This window comes from Hypanus sabinus, chromosome 13 (assembly GCF_030144855.1).
Source record: "Hypanus sabinus isolate sHypSab1 chromosome 13, sHypSab1.hap1, whole genome shotgun sequence".
Lineage (NCBI taxonomy): Eukaryota > Metazoa > Chordata > Chondrichthyes > Myliobatiformes > Dasyatidae > Hypanus > Hypanus sabinus.
Genome location: NC_082718.1, coordinates 70,891,991 through 70,915,495, shown reverse-complemented (window position 1 = coordinate 70,915,495; position 23,505 = coordinate 70,891,991). Strand labels below are relative to the sequence as shown.

The 23,505-nt window shown below is 41.0% G+C and overlaps 1 protein-coding gene across 2 annotated transcripts in view; it reads right to left on the bottom strand.

Annotated features, from left to right (window-relative positions):
* Positions 1-23,505, bottom strand: part of lrrc74b (leucine rich repeat containing 74B) — a 161,858-nt gene that overhangs the window by 4,974 nt on the left and 133,379 nt on the right. Inside the window, exons 12-13 of one of the 2 annotated variants that reach the window (XM_059987866.1) lie at positions 12,292-12,377; positions 6,245-7,034 (exon numbers count right to left, since the gene is read on the bottom strand). In XM_059987866.1, coding sequence (XP_059843849.1) covers positions 7,004-7,034; positions 12,292-12,377 — 117 coding nt within the window. In that variant the 3' untranslated portion in view covers positions 6,245-7,003. Of the gene's footprint in view, positions 1-6,244; positions 7,035-12,291; positions 12,378-23,505 lie in introns of those variants that run through there. The other variant, XM_059987867.1, reaches the window with a different exon arrangement.

The window sequence follows — 23,505 nt, the reverse complement described above, 5'->3', positions numbered from 1 at the left end:
AGGATATATATATCCCATATATATATCCAAAAGGAAGATATATTCCAAAGGGAAGATGACACAACCGTGGCTAACAAGGGAAGAAAAGCCACAGAGAGGGCATATAATACAGCAAAAATTAGTGGGATTAGAGGATTGGGAAGCTTTTAAATACTAACAGAAGCTGCTAAAAAAGTAATTAAGAAGGTAAAGATGTAATATGAAAGTAAATTAACCAATAATATTAAAAAGAATACCAACAGTTTCTTAAGATACATAAAGTGTAAAAGAGAGGCAAGTGTGTATATCGGACCACTGGAAAATGATGCTGGAGTGGTAGGGGACAAGGAATGGTGGATGAACAGAATAAGTATTTTGCATCAGTCTTCACTGTGGAAGATAATAACGGTAAGGTGGAAATTGCAGGTGTCAGGGTTTCAGGAGTTCTAAGTGTGTGAAGTTACCATTGCTAGCAACATTCTTGGCAAACTGAAAGGTCCAAAGGTAGATTAATCACCTGGACTTTATGACATACACACCAGTGTTTGGAAAGAGGTGGCTGAAGAGATTGTGGGGATCAGTAATGATCTTTCAGAATCATCAGATTCTGAATGGTTCAGGAAGACTGGAAAATTGCAAATGTCACTCTACTCTTCAAGAAGGGAGAGAGGCAGAAGAAAGGAAACTATAGGCCAGTAAGTCTTAAGTGGTTGGGAAGATGTTGGAGTCAATTGAGGGGGGAGGGGAAACAGAGTGCTGTAACAGATGTATGGGAGAAGGAAGAAAAAGACAACAGTAAAGTTCTTTGTACTGTGAGAGATAAACAGAGTGGAAGAGGTGGAGAATTTCTTAAATGCATTTATTTTAATGCTAGGAGCATTGTAAGAAAAGTGGATGAGTTAGAGCATGGATTGATACCTGGAAATATGATGTTGTAGCTATTAGTGAAACATGGTTGCAGGAGGGGTATGATTGGCAACTAAATATTCCTGGATTTTGTTGCTTCAGGTGTGATAGAATCAGAGGGACAAGAGGGGGAGTTTTGTGTTGCTTGTCAGAGAAAATACTACAGGGGTAGTCTGGCAGGATAGATTAGAGGGCTCATCTAGGGAGGCTATTTGGATGGAATTGGGGAATGGAAAAGGTGTAGTAACACTTATAGGGGTGTGTTATAGACCACCTAATGGGGAACGAGAATTGGAGGAGCAAATTTACAAAGAGATAGCAGATATTTGCAGTAAGCACAGGGTTGTGATTATGGGAGAATTTAATTTTCCAAAAATAGACTGGGAAGCCCATACTGTAAAAGGGATGGAAGGTTTGGAGTTTGTAAAATGTGTGCAGGATAGTTTTTTGCAGCAAGACATAGAGGTACCAACTAGAGAAGGGGCAGTGTTGGATCTTGTTTTTGGGAATGAAATAGGTCAGGTGAAGGAGGTATGTGTTGGGGAGCACTTTGGGTCCAGTCAGCATAATGCCATTAGTTTCAATCTAATTATGGAGAAGGATAGGACTGGACCCAGGGTTGAGATTTTTGATTGGAGAAAGGCTAACTTTCAGGCGATGTGAAAGGATTTAGAAGGAGTGGATTGGGACAATTTATTTTATGAGAAGGATGTAATAGAGAAATGGCGGTCATTTAAAGGTGAAATTTTGAGGGTACAGAATATGTTCCTGTTAGGTTGAAAGGAAAGGTTAAAAGATTGAGAGAGTCATGGTTTTCAAGGGATGTTGGAAACTTGGTTAGGAAAAAGAGAGAGATCTACAATAAATATAGGCTGCATGGAGTAAATGAGGTGCTCGAGGAATATAAAGAATGTAAAAAGAATCTTGAGAAAGAAATTAGAAAAGCTAAAAGATACGAGGTTGCTTTGGCAAGTAAGGTGAAAATAAATCCAAAGGGTTTCTACAGTTATATTAATAGCAAAAGGATAGTGAGGGATAAAATTGGTCCCTTAGAGAATCAGAGTTGACAGCTATGTGTGGAGCTGAAGGAGATGGGGGAGATTTTGAACAATTTCTTTTCTTCGGTATTCACTAAGAGGAAGGTTATTGAATTGTGTAAGGTAAGGGAAACAGATAGGGAAGTTATGGAAACTATGACGATTAAAGAGGAGGAAGTACTGGCGCTTGTAAGGAATATAAAAGTGAATAAATCTCAGGGTCCTGACAGGATATTCCCTAGGACCTTGAGGGAAGTTAGTGTAGAAATAGCAGGGGCTCTGACAGAAATATTTCAAATGTCATTAGAAACTGGAATGGTGCCAGAGGATTGGTATATTGCTCATGTGGTTTCATTGTTTAAAAAGAGTTCTAAGAGTAAACCTAGCAATTATAGGCCTGTCACTTTGACGTCAGTGATGGGTAAATTAATGGAAAGTATTCTTAGAAATGGTATATATAATTATCTGGGTAGACAGGGTCTGATTAGGAACAGTCAGCATGGATTTGTGCGTGGAAGGTCATGTTTGACAAATCTTATTGAATTTTTTGAAGAGGTTACGAGGAAAGTTGACAAGGGTAAAGCAGTGGATGTTGTCTATATGGACTTAGTTAGGAAGGTTCAGTCGTTAGGTATTAATACTAAAGTAGTAAAATGGATTCAACAGTGGCTGGAAGAGAGATGCCAGAGAGTAGTGGTGGATAACTGTTTGTCAGGTTGGAGGCCGGTGACTAGTGGTGTGCCTCAGGGATCTGTACTGGGTCCAATGTTGTTTGTCATATACATTAATGATCTGGATGATGAGGTGGTCAATTGGATTAGTAAGTGTACTGATGATACTAAGATAGGTGGTGTTGTGGATAATAAAGTAGGGTTTCAAAGTTTGCAGAGAGATTTAGGCCAGCTAGAAGAGTGGGCTGAGCGATGGCAGATGGAGTTTAATGCTGGTAAGTGTAAGGTGCTACATTTTGGTAGGAGTAATCAAAATAGGACATACATGGTAAATGGTAGGGCATTGAAGAATGCAGTAGAACAGAGTGATCTAGGAATAATGGTGCATAGTTCCCTGAAGGTGGAATCTCATGTGGATAGGGTGGTGAAGATAGCTTTTGGTATGTTGGCCTTTATAAATCAGAGCATTGAGTATAGGAATTGGGATGTAATGTTAAAATTGTACAAGGCATTGGTAAGGCCGCATTTGGAGTATTGTATACAGTTCTGGTCACCAAATTATCGGAAAGATGTCAACAAAATACAGAGAGTACAGAGAGGATTTACTAGAATGTAACCTGGAATGTTAGTTCAGCACCTAAGTTACAGGGAAAGATTGAACAAGTTAGGTCTTTATTCTTTGGAGCATAGAAGGTTGAGGGGGGACTTGATAGAGGTATTTAAAATTGAGGGGGATAGATAGAGTTGACATGGATATTCTTTTTCCATTGAGAGTAGGGGGAGATTCAAACAAGAGGACATGAGTTGAGATTTAGGGGGCAAAAGTTTAAGGGTAACATGAGGGGGAATTTCTTTGTTTAGTGAGTGGTAGAATGAGCTTCCAGGAGAAGTGGTAGAGGCAGGTTCGGTATTGTCATTTAAAGCAAAATTGGATAGGTATATGGACAGGAAAGGAATAGAGGATTATGGGCTGAGTGCGGGTCAGTGGGATTAGGTGAGAGTAAGCATTCGGCATGGACTAGAAAGGACAAGATGGCCTCTTTCCATGCTGTAATTGTTATATGGATATATGGTTATAATTGTTAAGGATGTGGTTTCGGGATACTTGGAAGTTCATGATAAAATAGGCCAAAGTCGACGTGGTTTCCCCAAGGGAAAATCTTGCCTGACAAATCTGTTGGAATTCTTTGAAGAAATAACAAGCAGAATAGACAAAGGAGATTTTGTTGATGGTGTGTACTTGGATTTCCAGGCATGAGGCTGCTTAACAAGTTATGAACCCATGATAATGATTCTAGCATGGATAAAGTAGTGGCTGATCGGCAGGAGGCAAAGAATGTGAATAAAAGGAGCCTTTTTTGGTTGGCTGCTGGTGACTAGTGGTGTTCCTCAGGGGTCTGTGCTGGGTCTAATTTTTTTTACATAATATGTCAGTGATTTGGATAATGGAATTGATGGCTTTGTTGCAAAGTTTGCAGACAATACAAATATAGGTGGAGGGACAGGTAGCTTTGAGGAAATAAAGAGACTGCGGAAGGACTTAAGACAGATCAGGAGAATGGGCAAATAAGAGGCAGATTGAATACAGTGTCGGGAAGTGTGTGGTCATGCACTTTGGTAGAAGAAATGGAAGGGCAGACTGTTTTCTAAATGGAGAGAAAATGAAAAAAATCTGAAGTGCAAAGGGATTTGGGAGTCTTTGTGTAGGATTCTCTAAAGGTTAATTTGTAGGTTGAGTCCTTGATGAGGAAGTCAAATATGATATTAGAATATAAAAGCAAGTATGTAATGTTGAGACTTTATAAAGCACTAGTGAGTATTGTGAACAGTTTTGGGCCCCACAAGGTTGTGCTGAAACCGGAGAGGGTGCAAAGGAGATTCACGAAGATGATTCCAGGGTTAAATGGTTTGTCATATGAAGATTGTTTGATGGCTCTGGGCCTGTATTCAGTGGAATTCAGAAGAATGAGGGGTGACCTAATTGAATACTATCAAATGGTGAAAGCTCTTGATAGAGTGGATGTGGATGTGGAGAGAATGTTTCCTATGATGGGAGTGTCTACAACCAAAGGACGCAGCCTCAGAATAGAAGGGTGTCCTTTTAGTATGGAGGTGAGCAGGAATATTTTAAACCAGAGAGTAGTGAACTGTGGAATTCGTTGCCACAGGCACCTGTGGAGGCAAAGGCTTTTCTTGATTGGTCAGGGCATGAAGGGATATGGGGAGGGGTGGTGGTGGTGAAGGAAGACAAGAGATTGGAGCTGAGAAGAAGAATGAATCAGCCATGATGAAATGGCGGAGCAGAATCGATGCGCCAAATGGCCTAATTCTGCTCCTATACCTTGTGGTCTTAATCAAAGGTTGGGTGTAGACATTACCAAACGGGTTTTGAGATGTTCCTTATCGTCCACGTAATAAAACAAATTTTTGTTTTAACATTAGGAGCAGCCTATATCATGTGCACTGATCTCTCTGCAAGCTTCCAAACTCCTAAACTGTTAATCCTCACTGTGCTTTCCCAGTCCATCCCTGGCAAAAGTTAAAAGAAATTGATTGTGAGAATGGTTAAAAAGAGACTGGATTACGTGAATGGTTGAGCTCCATGTTTAGCTACAATACTTGCTTCAGGTAGTTAATGAATATACTCTAAAAGCGATTTGACCCAAGCTCCCTTGTCCATTCATTCCCCCCCATCCCTTCCCACTGATCTCCCTCCTGGCACTTATCCTTGTAAGCAGAACAAATGCTACACCTGCCCTTACACTTCCTCCCTCAGACAGTCCTTTCAGGTGAGGCGACACTTCATCTATAAGTCTGCTGGGGTGATATACTGTGTCCGGTGCTCCCGGTGTGGCCTTTTATATATTGGCGAAACCCGACATAGACTGGGAGACTGTTCCACTGAGCACCTACACTCTGTCCAGCAGAGGAAGTAGGATCTCCCAGTGGCCACACATTTTAATTCCACGTCCCATTCCCATTCCAATATGTCAATCCATGGCCTCCTTTACTGTCGAGATGAAGCCACACTCAGGTTAGAGGAACAACACCTCATATTCCATCTGGGTAGCCTCCAACCTGATGGCATAAACATTGACTTCTCTAACTTCCGTTAATGCCCCTCCTCCCTGTCTTACCCCATCCCTATTTTTTTCTCTCTTTCCCTCTTGCAATAACTCCTTGCCTGTTCTCCATCTTCCTCTGGTGCTCCCCTCCCCCTTTCTTTCTTCCAAGGGCTTCCGTCCTATGATACTCCCCCTTCTCCAGCCTTGAATCCCTTTTGCTAATCAACTTCCCAGCTCTTAGCTTCATCCCTCCCCCATTTTTCTCCTATCATTTCAGGTCTTCCCCTCCCCCTCTCAAATCTCTAATAATCTCTTTTTTCCATTAGTCATGACGAAGGGTCTCCACCCAAAATGTTGACTGTACTTCTTCCTATAGATGCTGCCTGGCCCGCTGCGTTCCACTTTTGTGTGTGTTGCTTGAATTTCCAGCATCTGCAGATTTTCTCATGTTTGACCCAAACCCAAGTTGCGTCTCTCAGACATCATTTAGAAAGTGAATGCTAATTCAGGTACAACTTTCTAAAACAAATCTAAGGTTGAAGTAATTCTTGCCTTGCATTATATTAGAACAGTCTTTACAAGCAAATAGGTAGTAAATTGTTTAATTCACTGAAGTAAAATTTAAAATTTCATAGCAGATGTTAGATAAATAAAGTTCATAGATAAGTAATTCCCCTATATGGATAACAATGCATCCTGATTTCAATTCACATGCTCACTTTACACACAGCTTCTAAAGATCCATACTAGTCACAATAAAACATTTGAAACATGTACTTGCAGGTGCGGTCAAATGTAAGGACAGAAGTAATGTTCTCAGTCTCAACCTTTCAATTAGGCAACGGTGGAGTTTAACTTTCTGAAGTAAAGTGTGAGCCAGGGTTCAATACAGGTACTTGAAGCCAATTGGTACATTTTCTAAGGATATGCTATTCAGTCATACAGAGTGACCAGACTAATCCAAGCTTGCTTTGATCTTTTTTCATCAGAATTCAGGTGGTGACATCTATAAATTTGCACAAATGTTATTTTGACAGCATTTAGCTCAGCAGAGAAGAGTTGCATGGGTAACTTCTACCTTGAATAGTTTTGCTTTATCTTAAGATAGGGCATTAAGATACCAGTAAATTTAAACATGATTCTGAAATACAACTTTTTCAGTTCCATATGTAGGGAAAGACAGCTAAATTATTGTTGGTGTTGGAGTTAGCACACAGAAGACTGCAGAGCAGCATTGTTAATAATCCATTAAAAACCTTCTTCAAGTCTATACAGGTTCCAAAGCTCCTCGGTTATAATGAAATTCTGTTGGCATATAGTAAGACTGACATTTCTCAGAATGAGATTAGTTGTTAAGTAGCAATTCATTCAAGGCACTGAAATAAAAAAATAAAAGTATTAACATTACTGACAAAATTTGAGATTCTGGCTCCTGAATATATTGCTTGGAAAGTCATCAGTACTGACTTCAAAAATAAAATCGCCTGGAATTAGTATCTTGCATTCACCACTCATCAACCTGACAGAAATAAATATTCCTATCCCTAACTTTCTTTGAGTAGAGATGTTTGGCTATTCCTCCAAGATAACCCTCCGTGCTTCTATCATCTATGGGCCTATCTAAGAGTTCCTTCAAAGTTCAAAGTTCAAAATAAATTTATTATCAATGTACATATATGTCACCATATACAACTCTGAGATTCATTTTCTTGTGGGCATATTTAGTAAATCTAATAACCATAATAGAATCAATTAAAGACCACACCCAACAAGATGCTCAACCAGTGTGCAAAAGATAACAAACTGTGCAAATAGAAAAAGTAAAAATTGCAACCACATCATATTACTGCAATTTTTGGTTTACCAATGGTGGATAATAGTTGTTTATCCCCCTCAGCTCGATGGATGATTGCATTTGTTACATTAATGGCTAGAAGATCTATCCTATTGAACTGGAAAGAAATTAATCCTCCAACTATATTTCAGTTGTTTTCTCAAACTATCTCTTGTTTGAGCTTAGAAAAAATTAGAAGTGTTATCTTTGATCCTTCAGTTAAATTTGAAGAAACTTGGAGACCATTTATTCAATATTTTCATATGAGTTAAACTGACTTTTCCTAAACCCTGCTTCTATTATCCTTAATTATTTGGATGGAGGTACGGAGTTATTGACGCTACTGTGTATATTTGACATAATGTTGGCCCATGTTGGTTAGGTTTTTTTTTCTTTTTTGGGAATCTTTTTTCTTATTTACCCCTTTTTTCATAATTACTATGAGTTTGGGAGGTTATTATATATGGATTATCATCTATTTGAATGTATACTTAACCTATTAATTATGTACTCAAACTCTCTGTATTCATGTTTCATTTATGTTTGTTTAAAATTAATAAAAAGATTTAAAAAGAAAAGAAAAAGTAAAAATAAATAAATAAACAAACAATTTTTAAAAAGTTGGCCCTCCTTATCCGCAGAGGAGTGGTTCCGGGACCCCCCCGTGGATACCAAAAAATGCGGATGCTCAAGTCCCTTATTTAACCTTGCTCACATGCGGGTGGACTTTAGGACCCGGGGGAGCTCCAGACTCACCACCTGCGGCTGCTGCTGAATCTGCAGTGTTTCTGTTCCGTTGATGGAAAATGATCACGATTGAAAATAAAGTGGAAATAATAAAGCGATCGTAAAAAGGTGAAACGCCATCAGTCATTAGAAAAGCATTAGGCTACAGTCGGTCAACGATCATAACAATTTTAAAGGATAAAATGAGAATAATGGAGCATGTGAAAGGCCCTGCCCAATGAAAGCTACAATTATTACTAAGCAAAGCAGTGGTTTAATTATTGAAATACGCATGTTCCTTAAGTGTTTTATATGCATAGAAAGGTAAAATATATACTATATACTAAGACAAACGTTTGACTAACTGACGCTAAATAATACCGGATGTACCTGTTTCGACTTATGTACAAATCCGAATTAAAGACTGCCTGTACTTTAAATCATCTCTAGATTACTTATAGTACCTAATACAATGTAAATACTATGTAAATAGTTATTACACTGTATTGCTTAGGGAATAATGACAAGAAAAGAAGTCTGTACATGCTCAAACAACGAGTGCTGGAGAGAGAACTTCCAGGTTTTCCCGATCTGCAGTTGGTTGAATCCGCGCATGCGGAACTCACGGATAAAGAGGGCCGACTGTATCAAGAACATGAGATGAAGAACCCTTGAAAGTGAATCCATAGGTTGTCTGAAGTATTCAGTGCTGGGGCAAGTGAAGTTGAGTGAAGTTATCTCTTCTAGTTCAAGAGCCTGATGGTTGATGGTAATACCTGTTCCTGAGCCTTGTGGTGTGAGTCCTGAGACTGCTGTACCTACTTCCTGATGGCAGCAACAAAAACAGAGCATGACCTGGGTGTTGGGAATCCCTAATTGTGGATGCTGCTTTCCTGTGACAACATTTCATGTAGATGTGCTCAATGGTAAGTGTAAATGTCCCAAGTGCATCTACCTCTATCACCACTCTGTAGTGTGTTTCAGGCATCTGCCACTCTCTGAGTAAAAACCTACTTCTGACATCACCCCTATACTTCCCTCCAATCACCTGAAGTTATGCCACCTTGTAATAGCCATTTCCGCAATAAGAAAAAAAATAGAATTATATCCTGGGAGCAATTTTGTCCACCTTCAAGTGGCAATTCCTTGAAGCAGATCAGAATAAATTCCAGAGTCGCATAAGCACATCAAATAGCCATTAGAAAAATGTGGTGACCTGCCTCAAAGACTATCGTCCAGTAGCACTTATATCCACTGTTGGTGAACTGTTTTGGGAGGTTGGTGATGAAACATATCACCTTCTGCTTGGGAAGCACTTGTATATACTTACCATCCCAACAGGCCAACACCAGTTGCCACTTCATTGGCTCTTCACTCAACCCTGGAACATCTGGCCAGGGATGATGCATTCACTACAACTCAGTATTCAATACTATCATGCCCCCAATACTAATCAATGAACTCCAAGACCTTGACACCAACATCTGAATCCTCAATTTTCTCAAATGTAGACCCCAATCAATTCAGTTCAGCAACAATATCTCCTCCACAACTGCCATCAGCACAGGTGCACAACAAGGCTGTGAGCTTATGCCTCTGCTCTACTTACTTTAAACATATGACTGTGAGGTTAAGCAGAGCTCCAATGCCATATCCAAGTTTGCTAACAACATGAATATCATTGGCTAAATCAAAGGTGGTGGTGAATCAGCATATAGAAACGAGATTGAAAAGCTGGCTGAGTGGTGCCACAACAACCTCTCATTCAATGTCAGCAATACCAGAGAGCTGATTATTGACTGCAGTAGGAGGAAACCCGAGGTCCATCAGCCAGTTCTCATTGGTGGTTCAGAGGTGGCAAGAGTCAACAATTTTAGATTCCCTGGGCGTTATCATTTCAGAAAACCCGTCCTTGGTCCAGCACGTAAGAAAGCATAACAGTGCCTCTACTTTTAGAAGTTTTGAAGATTCGGCATGCCATCGAAAACTCTGATAAACTTCTTTTGATGTGTAGTGGAGAGTATATTGACTGGTTGCATCATGGGCTGGTAAGGAAACACCAATGTCCTTGAACGGGAAAGCTTACAAAAAGTAGTGGATACAGCCCAGTCCATTATGGGTAAAGCATTTCCCACCAATGAGCACATCTTCATGGAGTGCTGTCACAGGAAAGCACCATCACCAACCAGCCCATGCACTCTTTTTGCTGCTGCCATCAGGATGGAGGTACAGGAGCCTCAGGACCCACATCTCCAGGTGCACGAACAGTTATTACCCCTCAACCATCAGGATTTCAAACAGAGGAAGAGGGTCACAGTTAACCCTAACCCTAATGCACTCAACCAACACTAAATTGCTCCTATAACCTATGGATTTACTTTCAAGGATTTTTTATCTCATAACCGTATAACCATATAACAATTACAGCATGGAAACAGGCCATCTTGGCCCTTCTAGTCAGTGCCGAATACTTACTCTCACCTAGTCCCACCGACCTTCACTCAGCCCATAACCCTCCATTCCTCTCTTGTCCATATATCTATCCAATTTTTTTTTAAATGACAAAATCGTACCTGCCTCTACCACTTCTACTGGAAGCTTGTTCCACACAGCTACCACTCTCTGAGTAAAGAAGTTCCCCCTTATGTTACCCCTAAACTTTTGCCCTTTAACTCTCAACTCATGTCCTCTTGTTTGAATCTCCCCTTCTCTCAATGGAAAAAGCCTATCTACGTCAACTCTATCTATCCCCCTCATAATATTAAATACCTCTATCAAGTCCCCTCTCAGTCTTCTATGCTCCAAAGAATAAAGACCTAACTTGTTCAATCTTTTCCTGTAACTTAGGTGCTGAAACCCAGGTAACATTCTAGTAAATCTACTCTGTACTCTCTCTATTTTGTTGACATCTTTCCTATAATTCAGTGACCAGAACTGTACACAATACTCCAAATTTGGCCTCACCAATGCCTTGTACAATTTTAACATTACATCCCAACTCCTATACTCAATGCTCTGATTTATAAAGGCCAGCATACCAAAAGCTTTCTTCACCACCCTATCGACATGAGATTCCACCTTCAGGGAACTATGCACCATTATTCCTAGATCACTCTGTTCTCCTCAATGCCCTACCATTTACCATGTATGTCCTATTTTGATTATTCCTACCAAAATGTAGCACCACGTTCTTGATATATATAGCTTATTTATTATTTTAAAAAAAATTTTTTGTACTTACTGTGAATGCTTACAAGAAAATGAATCTCAGTCTTATATATAGTGACATATAAGTACCTTGATAATAAATTTACAATGATCTTTGAACATTATTCAAGTAGAAACACTGCTTAATCATGAAGGACATCAGAACAGAGCCTTATGTTTTTTTCCTGATATGTCTATTATCCGTTTTATTAGTCATGTGTCCAACCCTCCTTTGGCAATGAGGATGAATGCCTTTCTCTAGGGCAGAGAAATGTAAAGAATCACAATCCCTCTAGAGAAGAAACTCCTCAGTTCTGTCATAAACAGAAGTCTCCTTATCTAGAGTCTATGTTCCGTATATATATCTGGACTTCCTCTCCTGGAGAAACATCCTCACTGCAAGTCTCTCATCAGCTCCTCAGAACTTTATGTGATTCAACAAAATACCTATGATTTTTCTTATTCAGGACAGTATAAGCTTGAATAAACAGTTCTCTGTTAATGATGGTACATTATAGTTTATCTCAAATGGTTAACAATTTAGTAGATCTTTTGACCATTCCTAGATAGTGGGAGCTCCAATACCCATCATGAGGTTCTTCCTCACTGTACCCAATAATGGAGAGTCCACATTAGTAATTCCCACTAATTTTGTTACATTCTTAACTGAGAAGTACGGAAGCAGTTCTGATGACCATTTTGTAATGATAATGATTCAAGGCTCCTGAAGAGTTATTGAAATGGCATCAAGCAAAATTGCACTGACAAGTCAACATATAACAAGTCAGCACAATACTACAAAATTATATGTATCACTATTGTGCCTTAATTTATTAACTTGAGAATTCTATAAAGTTTTGTTCTACCTGAAGTCAATTTCGCCATCCTTTTCATTATCCAATAAATCCATCAGCTTTTGCTGTTCAATATCATTTAAAGGGACTCTAGCAATCTGAAACAGATCAAAGTTGTCACTATGAAAATCATTAAAAACTTAAGTTTGGTTAAACCTTATTCATTGCACCAAATAGGTTTCATTCCACTCCACTGTGGCTTCTTACCATGTGAAGACTTGTAATGGTAGTGTTAGCCTCCAAGGCCACACACACAGTGACATGCTGTAGAACACTGAGCCCTAGAGGTATAAATAAATAACTTCCTGAAAGTTGTGACACAGGTAGACAAGGTGTTAAAGCAAGCTTATGGAACACTGATGGGGCATTGAGTACAAGTTTTGGGATGTCATGTTACAGCTGTACAAGACATTGCTGAGATTGTACCTGGAGTATTTTGTACAGCTCTAATTGCTATACTATAGGAAGAATGTAAACAAGAGAGGCTGCAGAATAAATTCACAAGGATGTTTCAGGAATGGAGGACTTGAACTACAAGGAGAGACCAAGTTGGAACTGTTTTCCAGCAAGCAAAGAAAGCTGAAGGGTGACATAGCCAGGCATAGAAACAGAATCAGATTTATTATCACAGACATGAAATTCGTAGGGCTTTAGCAGCAGTGCAGTGCAATACATAAAATATATCATAACTTATAATAAGAAACATATTAAAAAATAATTATTAGTGCAAAAGGAGAGCAAAAATACACTAATGTAGGGTTCATTGTCCATTCAGAATTCTGATGATATGGGGAAGAAAGTGTTAATAAAAGATGAGGTGTGTTTCTTCAGGCTCCAGTGTCTTCTCTCTGATGGTTGTAACGAGAAGAGGGTATGTCCTGGGTGATAAGATGGATGGTTACTGTCTAATTTTCCAGGATAGACGTCTAAAACTACACATCATGTGTTTAAGGTGTGAGGGAAAAGTTTTAAAGGGAACATGAGTGGCAAATTTTTCACATGGAGTGTGGTGGGTACATTAGAACATCACAAAGTTTTTGACAGGAACAGGCCATTTGGCCCATCAAAATTTGCTTAATTCCTCTTCACATAGCATATTGAAATAACTATCGAGTTTGCCTTTGAAAGTCGCTTACTCTCAACTACACAACTAGGTAGTTTGTTCCATGTATCCACAACTTGCTGTGTAAAGAAATGTTTCCTGATGTTAGTCTGAAATCTCCCTTTAACCAGTCTCCACCTATGGCCCTGTGTCCATGTAGATGGATTAATTTTGAAGTAGTAGCTGGCATCCACCTTATTTATACCCTTAATGATTGTGAATACCTCTATCATGTCTCCTCTCATTCTACATCAACTTAGACTAAAAAGATTTAATTCTTACAATCTTTCTTCATAGCTCAAACCCTGCAGACCTGGAATGAGTCTCGTCGCCTTTTTCTGAATTCTGTCCAGTGCCTTCACATCCCTCACAAAATATGAAGACCAAAATTGTACACAGTACTCAAAGTGAAGCCTCACAAGTGCATTAGACAGCTTAAGGAGACCAGCTCTAGACTTGAACTCCACTGAGAGCATTATATGGCCCAACATTCTATTAGCCTTCCTAATCGCTTCTGTGCATTGTCTGGATGTTGACAGTGATGAGTCTACCAGGACACCCAAATCCTTCTCATACAGTACACTTTCTAACTCAAGACTGCCCCCCTATTGTATATTTATATCTGGTTTTTCTACTTCCTATACGTATTTTTTATATTTACTTACATTAAATTTCATCTGACATTTATCTGCCCACATCGGGATTTTATTTAGATCTAACTGTATTAATTCTGCTGCTTGAATATTATCAGCCTGTACCCCTAATTTTGTATCATCTGTAAACTATATGGTATATGGTATGAGCTGCCAGAGGAAGTAGTGGTAGGAACAATTACAATATTTAGAAAACATTTGGACAGCTACATGGATAGGAGGGATATATCAAAATGCAGGCAAATAGACCTGATTGGGGAAGATGCTCTGGTTAACTTTGCCCAGTTTGGCTGAAGCATCTGTTTCGGTGCTGTATAACTCTGTGACTCTAGCTCTGCTATTGGAATCAGTTGCAGATCAACTGCTAAAACAAATACTTTCACAATAGCTAAACTCGAAGTCATACAAACAATGAAGCACAGCAGAACTACCTGAGTATAAAATAGCAAAATCAGCATGCAATAAACAAGCCACTGCACAACCAATGCTTCAGATTGAAGTTCTGCAGATGTGAGTACTAGTGAAGAATTAAAGAGCTCAGCTTCCTCATTATCACAAAATCCAGCTAAATCGATTCACTTCACTTGATATCTACAAATGGCTGCAAGCACAAGACATCTACAGTATGAAGATCAATGCTGCACCTCTGGCCAGGTTGTTCCAGTAAAGTTACAACCCCAATTCAGACAATTACTGGTCTATTCTCAACCAGCAATAAAGCGATGGAAGTAGTTTTTGACTGTGCTATGAAGTGGCATATACATACCAGTTACCCACTCACCAATACCCAGTCTGATTTTTATCAGCACCTCTCTGTTTCAGAACTCAACAGAGCCTTATTTCAAACACAGAACAGGCTGACTGCCCTTGATAACTAGGCATCATTTGATCAAAAGTGTCAACAGCCAGCATGGGTAAAACTAAAGTCAAAGTGCAGTGGGGAGAAAATATTCCCATTCTGGGAGTCTTCCCTCACATGCAAGGAGATAGTTGTGATTGTTTTTTGTCAATCATTCCAGTCCCAGCACATTACTTGCATGAGTTTCTCAGGCTGGAGTCCTAGACACATCAATCTTCAGCTGCTTTGTGAATGACCTTCCTCCCACTATAAGGTCAAAAGCAGGATGAATGCACAATGTTCAATAACATTGCTTCAACAAGTAGTTCATGCCAATGTGTAGCAAGAATTACACAACATTCAGGCATGGGCTGATAAGTGGCAAGTAAAACTTTTGCCACATATTTGCAATGAAGACAGAGTTTAATCACCTGCCTTCACATTCAATGGTATTACCATTGCTCAGTGTCTCACCATCAATATTCTAAGATTAACAGTGGCCAGAAACTTAAGAGAACTAGCCACATAAATACTGTGGCAATAAGAGCAGGTCAGAGTCTGGGTATCTTACAATGACTGACTTGCCTCCTTCACCATAAAACCTTTCCACTTTCTACAAGGTACAAGACAGGAGCATGATGGAATAATCTTCATTTGGCAACTCATCCACCACCAATGCACAGTGGCTGCAGTAAGTACACATTATCTATAAAATATAAAGCATTTGCTTGCCCAGGTATTTCCAGCAGAATGTCCCAATTCTGTAACCTTCTTCTCACAAAAAGGTCTACATGTATCAGAGCATCAACACACGCAGGTTCCCTTCCAGGCTGCACACCATCCGGATTTGGAAGCTTATCACTCATCCTTCATTGGCACTGTATCTAACTCCTGGAGCTCCCTCTTCAACAACTATAGTAACACTTTCACCAGAAAGACTGTAAAGTCTGTTCAAAGTCATACCTTATCGCTGTCTTCTCAAGGGCAAGTAAAGATGGGGAATTAAAGTTCAAAGTAAATTTTATTATTGAAGTATATATGTGTCACCATATACAACCCTGAGATTCATTTTCCTGTGGGCATACTCAACAAATATAGAGAATATTATGGATAATCCACACTGGGAGACAACAGACAATAGACAATAGGTGCAGAAGTAGACCATTCGGCCCTTCGAGCCTGCACCGCCATTCTGAGATCATGGCTGATCATCTACTATCAATACCCTGTTCCAGCCTTGTCCCCATATCCCTTGATTCCTCTATTCATAAGATACCTATCTAGCTCCTTCTTGAAAGCATCCAGAGAATTGGCCTCCACTGCCTCAGAAGGCAGTGCATTCCAACTCTGGGAGAAGAAGTTTTTCCTTAACTCTGTCCTAAATGACCTACCCCTTATTCTCAAACCATGCCCTCTGGTACTGCACTCTCCCAGCATCTGGAATATATTTCCTGCCTCTATCTTGTCCAATCCCTTAATAATCTTATAAGTTGCAAACAGATCCCCTCTCAATCTCCTTAATTCCAGCGTGTACAAACCCAGTCTCTCTAACCTCTCTGCGTAAGACAGTCCGGACATCCCGGGAATTAACCTCGTGAATCTACGCTGCACTTCCTCTATAGCCAGGATGTCATTCCTTAACCCTGGATACCAAAACTGTACACAATACTCCAGGTGTGGTCTCACCAGGGCCCTGTACAAATGCAAAAGGATTTCCTTGCTCTTGTACTCAATTCCCTTTGTAATAAAGGCCGACATTCCATTAGCCTTCTTCACTGCCTGCTGCACTTGCTCATTCACCTTCAGTGACTGATGAACAAGGACTCCTAGATCTCTTTGTATTTCTCCCTTACCTAACTCTACACCATTCAGATAATAATCTGCCTTCCTGTTCTTACTCCCAAAGTGGATAACCTCACACTTATTCAAATTAAACGTCATCTGCCAAGTATCTGCCCACTCACTCAGCCTATCCAAGTCACCCTGAATTCTCCTAACATCCTCATCACGTCACACTGCCACCCAGCTTAGTATCATCAGCAAATTTGCTGATGTTATTCTCAATGCCTTCATTGAAATCATTGATGTAAATCGTAAACAGCTGTGGTCCCAATACCGAGCCCTGTGGCACCCCAGTAGTCACCACCTGCCATTCCGAGAAACACCCATTCACCGTTACCCTTTGCTTTCTATTTGCCAACCAGTTTTCTATCCATGTCAATATCTTCCCCCCAATGCCATGAACTCTGATTTTACCCACCAATCTCCTATGTGGGACCTTATCAAATGCCTTCTGAAAATCGAGGTACACTACATCCACTGGATCTCCCTTGTCAAACCTCCTGGTTACATCCTCGAAAAACTCCAATAGATTAGTCAAGCATGATTTGCCCTTGGTAAACCTATGCTGGCTCTGCCCAATCCTATCACTGCTATCTAGATATGCCACTATTTCATCTTTAATAATGGACTCTAGCATCTTCCCCACTACTGATGTTAGGCTGACAGGACGATAATTCTCTGTTTTCTCCCTCCCTCCTTTCTTAAAAAGTGGGATAACATTAGCCATTCTCCAATCCTCAGGAACTGATCCTGAATCTAAGGAACATTGGAAAATGATTACCAATGCATCCGCAATTTCCGGGGCCACCTCCTTTAGTACCCTAGGATGCAGGCCATCTGGACCTGGGGATTTGTCAGCCTTCAGTCCCATCAGTCTACTCATCACCGTTTCCTTCCTAATGTCAATCTGTTTCAATTCCTCTGTTACCCTATGTCCTTGGCCCATCCATACATCTGGGAGATTGCTTGTGTCTTCCCTAGTGAAGACAGATCTAAAGTAGTTATTAAATTCTTCTACCATTTCTCTGTTTCCCATAACAATTTCACCCAATTCATTCTTCAAGGGCCCAACATTGTTCTTAACTATCTTCTTTCTTTTCACATACCTAAAAAAGCTTTTACTATCCTCCTTTATATTCCTGGCTAGCTTGCGTTCGTAGCTCATTTTTTCTCCCCGTATTGCCTTTTTAGTTAAGTTCTGTTGTTCCTTAAAAATTTCCCAATCATCTGTCCTCCCCCTCACCTTAGCTCTGTCATATTTCCTTTTTTTTAATGCTATGCAATCTCTGACTTCCTTTGTCAATCTCTGTGGCCCCTTCCCCCCTTTGAATCTTTCCTTCTCCAGGGGATGAACTGATTTTGCACTTTGTGCATTATTCCCAAGAATACCTGCCATTGCTGTTCTGACTTTTCTGCTAGGATATCCATCCAGTTAACTTTGGCCAGCTCCTCCCTCATGGCTCCATAGTTTCCCCTGTTCAACTGCAACATTGACACCTCCGATCTGCCCTTATCCTAGATTGCAGATAAAAACTTATCATATTATGGTCACTACCTCCTAATGGCTCCTTTACTTCAAGATCACTTATCAAATCCTGTTCATTACACAAGACTAAATCCAGAATAGCCTTGTCCCTGGTCGGCTTGCGTACATGCTGTTCCAAGAATGCATCCCGTAGGCACTCTACAAACTTCCTATCCTGGGGTCCAGCACCAACCTGATTTTCCCAGTTCACCTGCATGTTGAAATCCCCCATAACTACTGCAACATTACTTTTGCCACATGCCAATGTTAACTCCCTATTCAACTTGCACCCAATATCCATGCTACTGTTTGGTGGCCTGTAGACAACACCCATTAGGGTCTTTTTGCCCTTGCTGTTCCTCAGTTCTATCCACACAGACTCTACTTCTCCTGATCTTATGTCCCCCCTTCCAAAGGACTGAATCTCATTCCTCACCAACAGGGCCACCCCACCCCCTCTGCCCACATTTCTGTCCCTACGATAGCACGTATACCCTTGTACATTCATTTCCCAGGTCTGATCTCCCTGCAGCCATGTCTCCATTATCCCAACAACATCATAGTTACCCATTCGCACCTGGGCTTCAAGCTCATCTGCCTTATTTCTGACCGTGCATTCAGATATAGAATTTTTAGCCCATTTCTCCTCACTCTGTTTAAGTCGCTGCCTATTGTGCTTAACCCAGATCCCTGAACTCCCTTCGGGCTATACGCCCCTTGAATTTTGTTGTCCTTTCTAAATGTACTTATTCTTTCAGTACATTTAACTCCATGTTCCATCAGACCATCCCTCTGTACACGTGTCCTCCTTATCACTTGTTCTGCCTCACCTTTCTCTATTACACACTTAATATTCCGGAACGGTGTAGTCCCCACCTGTCCTCTATTCTTCATCTCGCTATCCTCTCTCGCGTTTTGGAGTGTGTGAAAAGAGCTACTTTTTCATCAGGACAGTGATGAAGGTTTTGAAGGCAGAGTTTCATGGCAGTTTTTCTGAGTTGAGGAGCGACTAATCAGCAAGAGGGATTCAAATCAAATCAAATCAAGTTTAATTATCATTCAGACATACATGGATACAGTTGAAGGAGACAGCATTCCTCTGGGGCCCAGGTACAAAACATTAATTTAAAATAGTGAGAGAAAAAACACACACACACATTGTTACACAAGAAAACACAAGTATAGTCCAAATCCTTGAGCGACATGCAATTTGCTCGTACAGGTCCCGGCAATCCAGCCTGTCCTCCCGCCTGTCGAACTCTGGAGGGCAGCACTGATGGGAGAGGCCAACTCTCAACCCAGCAGAGTCTCCACACTATACCATCTCTAGCATCCTCTCACTTGGACTGCAGCAGCAGGCAAGCCCGCTTGAGGCCTTGTCCTCTCTGCAACTGAGGCCACATTGCTGCTTTGTCACCTGTCTCACCACCAAACAAGGGAAATAGGCCTGCAGCATCTCACATTATCAATATGCAAAATGGTCTTGCGATCGCAAAAAAAGCATCCAAGACAGTCACTCCCAGTTACACTGCATGCTGCTTTTGCGCACACCATGCCTTTGAGTAGCAGGCAGCAGCATGGTCTGCACCCAGGTCAGCTCCTCTGAACTTTTTCTGGCCAGACTTCTCCTACTCCAAACCAAGCACCACGTCTTGTTCACTGGCCTGAGCGCCAGCTTCTCCTTTTCCTGATCCAATCGTTGGCTTCTTCTCCTGGTCAACCACCAGCTTCTTCTTCTCCCAGCCGAGTGCCAGCTTCTCCTTCTTCCAGCTGAATGCCGGCTTCTCCTTCTCCAACTCCTCCAGTGGCTGCTACTTCTCCTTCTCATTCGCTGGTCCTTTGCCACCCCAGCTGGTGGCTCCAAAAAACAAACAGATCACCGATGCAGTAGACTTGCTGTATCCATTGTTCTGGAAGTACAATATAGTCTTATGATCATAAAAATACATTTTAAAAAGAAAAGATGACCTTTGGTTGGCTCCGAGAGGCCAGTGCGTTTGAATGCATCGTCATCCTACCGGAAGTTTCAGTAGAAAGGACCCATAAGAATAATTCAAGTGCAAGTGGAGCGACCATTGCTTTGGAGCATGCCAGTCTTTAGAGTTGCTTTAGCTCAGCTGGCTTAGGTGAGATCAGGTTTGGGTGAGTTAGATAGTCTTGGAAGTTGCTCACTCTCTGTTCTTATTTCTTCCTTCCTCATTTTGTTAGTAGATGGTGTAGTGAAAATGGCTCTGAGGCAGTGTTCTGTATTATGTGTGGGATGTGGGAAGTCTGGGAGAGCTCCAGTCTCACAGATAAACACATCTGCACAGTTGCTCCTGAGAGAATATAGTAAGAAACTGGAGCTGCAGCTTGATGCCCTTCAATTCACACAGGAGACTGAGGAGGTGACAGACAGGAGCTACAGGGAGGTAATAACCCCTAGGTTGCAGGAGACAGGGAACTTGGTGACTCAGAAGGAGGGGAAATGAACAGCCAGTGCAGGATACACCTGTGGCTGTTCCCCTCAATAATATATATACAACTTTAAATACCATTGAGGGGGATGTCATCGTTGTCGTCATGTCTATCCCTCGAGGTCGAGGATGATGGTCTTCATTCCATTGATCTATTTATTGGCTCTCAAGTGGTTTATGAGTCCAATCATGGCTTTGAAAGTTCTTCTGCATTCAGGACAGGTAGTTCCAGATGGCAGATCGGGCTTCGGTTGTTGCTGCCTCTCTTTCAGTTTTCTTCTCTTTTCTTCTGATTTTTTATCTTTGTTGGCTTCAAAAGTTGATGTTCCTCCTCGGATGATGGTTTGCCAGAATTTCCTGTTGTTGACATTGGTCTCCCAATTGTTGATGCTGATGTTACATTTCTTCATGTTGGCTTTTAAGACATCTTTGAATCTCTTCTGTTGTCCGCCTCTTTTATGTTTGCTTTCTTTAAGCTGGGAGTAGAAGATCTGTTCGTCTTTCACCCGAACAACATGACCGCTCCATCTTAGATGGTTCTTGATGATGTAGGCTTCAATGCCTGTTGTTTTTGCTTCATTTAGCACGCTGACATTGGTTCTTTTATTTTCCCAGCTGATATTTAAGATGTTTTAAAGACAGCATTGATGGAACTTTTCAAGTGCCTTCGGATGTCGTCGGTATGTTGTCCAGGTTTCTGATGCATACAGGAGCATTGGGATCACCACTGCTTTGTACTCTAGCATTTTGGTGTCTGTTTTGATGTCACGATCATGAAGGAATCTTGTTCGGAGATGTCCAAAAGCTGTTCCATCGCATTTAAGATGATGTTGGATCTCGTCATTATGTTTAACATTGGAGGAGAGGTGACTTCCAAGATATGGACGGTAGTCCACATTTTCTAGGGTTGTTCCGCCAAGTTGAAATGAAGGTTCAATCCGATTTGTCTCAGTTGGTGACAGTTGGTCAATGATCTGAGACTTCTTGGAATTGATAGTAAGTCCAAGTTTCATGTATGCATGGTTGAAGGCAGTCAGAATCTGTTGTAGGTGGTTTTCTGATAGAGCTGCGACACAGTTGTCATTTGTGTATTGGAACTCGATGAGGGAAGTCGTAGGTGTCTTGATTTTGGACTTGAGATGGGCAAGATTGAAAAGTCTGCCATCTGTTTTGTAGACAATTTCGATTCCTGGGGGTAGGTCATCCTTGATGATGTGGACGATTGTCGCAATGAAGATGGTGAACAAAGTTGGGGTAATCACGCATCCTTGTTTTACTCCTAATCTGACTTGAAAAGGCTCACAGTTACTGTTGCTGACCATGACTGTGGCAAGCATGGTGAAGGAGTCTTAGAATACCAATGTACTTTTCAGGCCATCCATATGTGGGCAGGACATCCCACAGGAGTTCCCTTGATACCGAGTCAAAGGCTTTGCTGAGGCTGATGAATGCCATATACAAAGGTTGAAGTTGTTCACGACATTTTTCTTGTAGTTGTTGCATTGTGAAGATCATGTCGAATGTTCCACGTGATGGTCTAAAACCGGCTTGTGTCTCTGGAAGGATCTTCTTGGCTAAAGGCTTGAGCCAATTGTTCATGATGCGGGTGAGGATCTTTCCTGCTGTCACTAACAGGGAAATTCCACAACAGTTTCCGCATTCGGATCGATCGCATTTCATTTTGTAGATGGTGGTAATTGCCAGATCTCTAAAGTCTGCTGGTACATCTTCATTTATCCAGATCATGATGAGAATTTGATGCAGTTGGTAATGAAGGGAGTTACCTCCAATACCTCGGCTGGTAATTCCAACGAGTCCAGCGGCCTTGTTGTTTTTCAAGGTTTTGATGGCTTCCTTGACTTCTTCAAGTGTTGGTATCTTGCTTAGGGAGTCGTCAACGGGCTGTTTTGGAATGTTGTTAATCACATTCCTGTCAAATGAGACGGCCTGATTTAGAAGATCTTCAAAGTGCTCCCTCCATCTAGAATTGATCTTCAGGATTGCTCTTCAGGACGGTTGAACCATCTTTGCTTTTGAGAGGGGCTTGACCATGAGTGGATGGGCCAAAAATAGCTTTAGTTACATTGAAAAAGTCTCGAACGTCACTGGTGTCTGCTAGTTGCTGGATTTCCTGAGCTTTCTTCCTCCACCATTGGTTTTTCTTATTGAAAAACGGGATCTTATTGAAACATATAAAATTCTAATGGGATTGGACAGGCTAGAGGCAGGAAGATTGTTTCCGATGTTGGGGAAATCCAGAACTAGGGGTCACAGTTTAAGGATAAAGGGGAAGCCTTTTAGGACCGAGATGAGGAAAAACTTCTTCAAGCAGAGAGTGGTGAATCTGTGGAATTCTCTGCCACAGGAAACAGTTGAGGCCGGTTCATTGGCTATATTTAAGAGGATGTTAGATATGGCTCTTGTGGCTAAAGGAATCAGGGGGTATGGAGAGAAAGCAGGTACAGGGTTCTGAGTTGGATGATCAGCCATGATCACACTGAATGGCAGTGCAGGCTCGAAGGGCCAAATGGCCTACTCCTGCACCTATTTTCTATGTTTCTATGTTTCAGGTTTCGGGTGCTCTTCTGGATTGCAGTCTTGCATTCCTGATAGCGTTTCCTTTTGGTAGCCAATTGTTGGTCATTTTATAAGGTGACAAAAGCTTTTCTCTTTTCGTCGATGAGTTGTTGGAGTAATTTGTCATTATCGTTGAACCAATCCTGATGTTTTTCATCTTGAACCAAATTGTTTCTTTGCAGGAAGTGATGATAGCGTTCTTCAATTGATTCCAGTGTTCTTCTACAGATGGT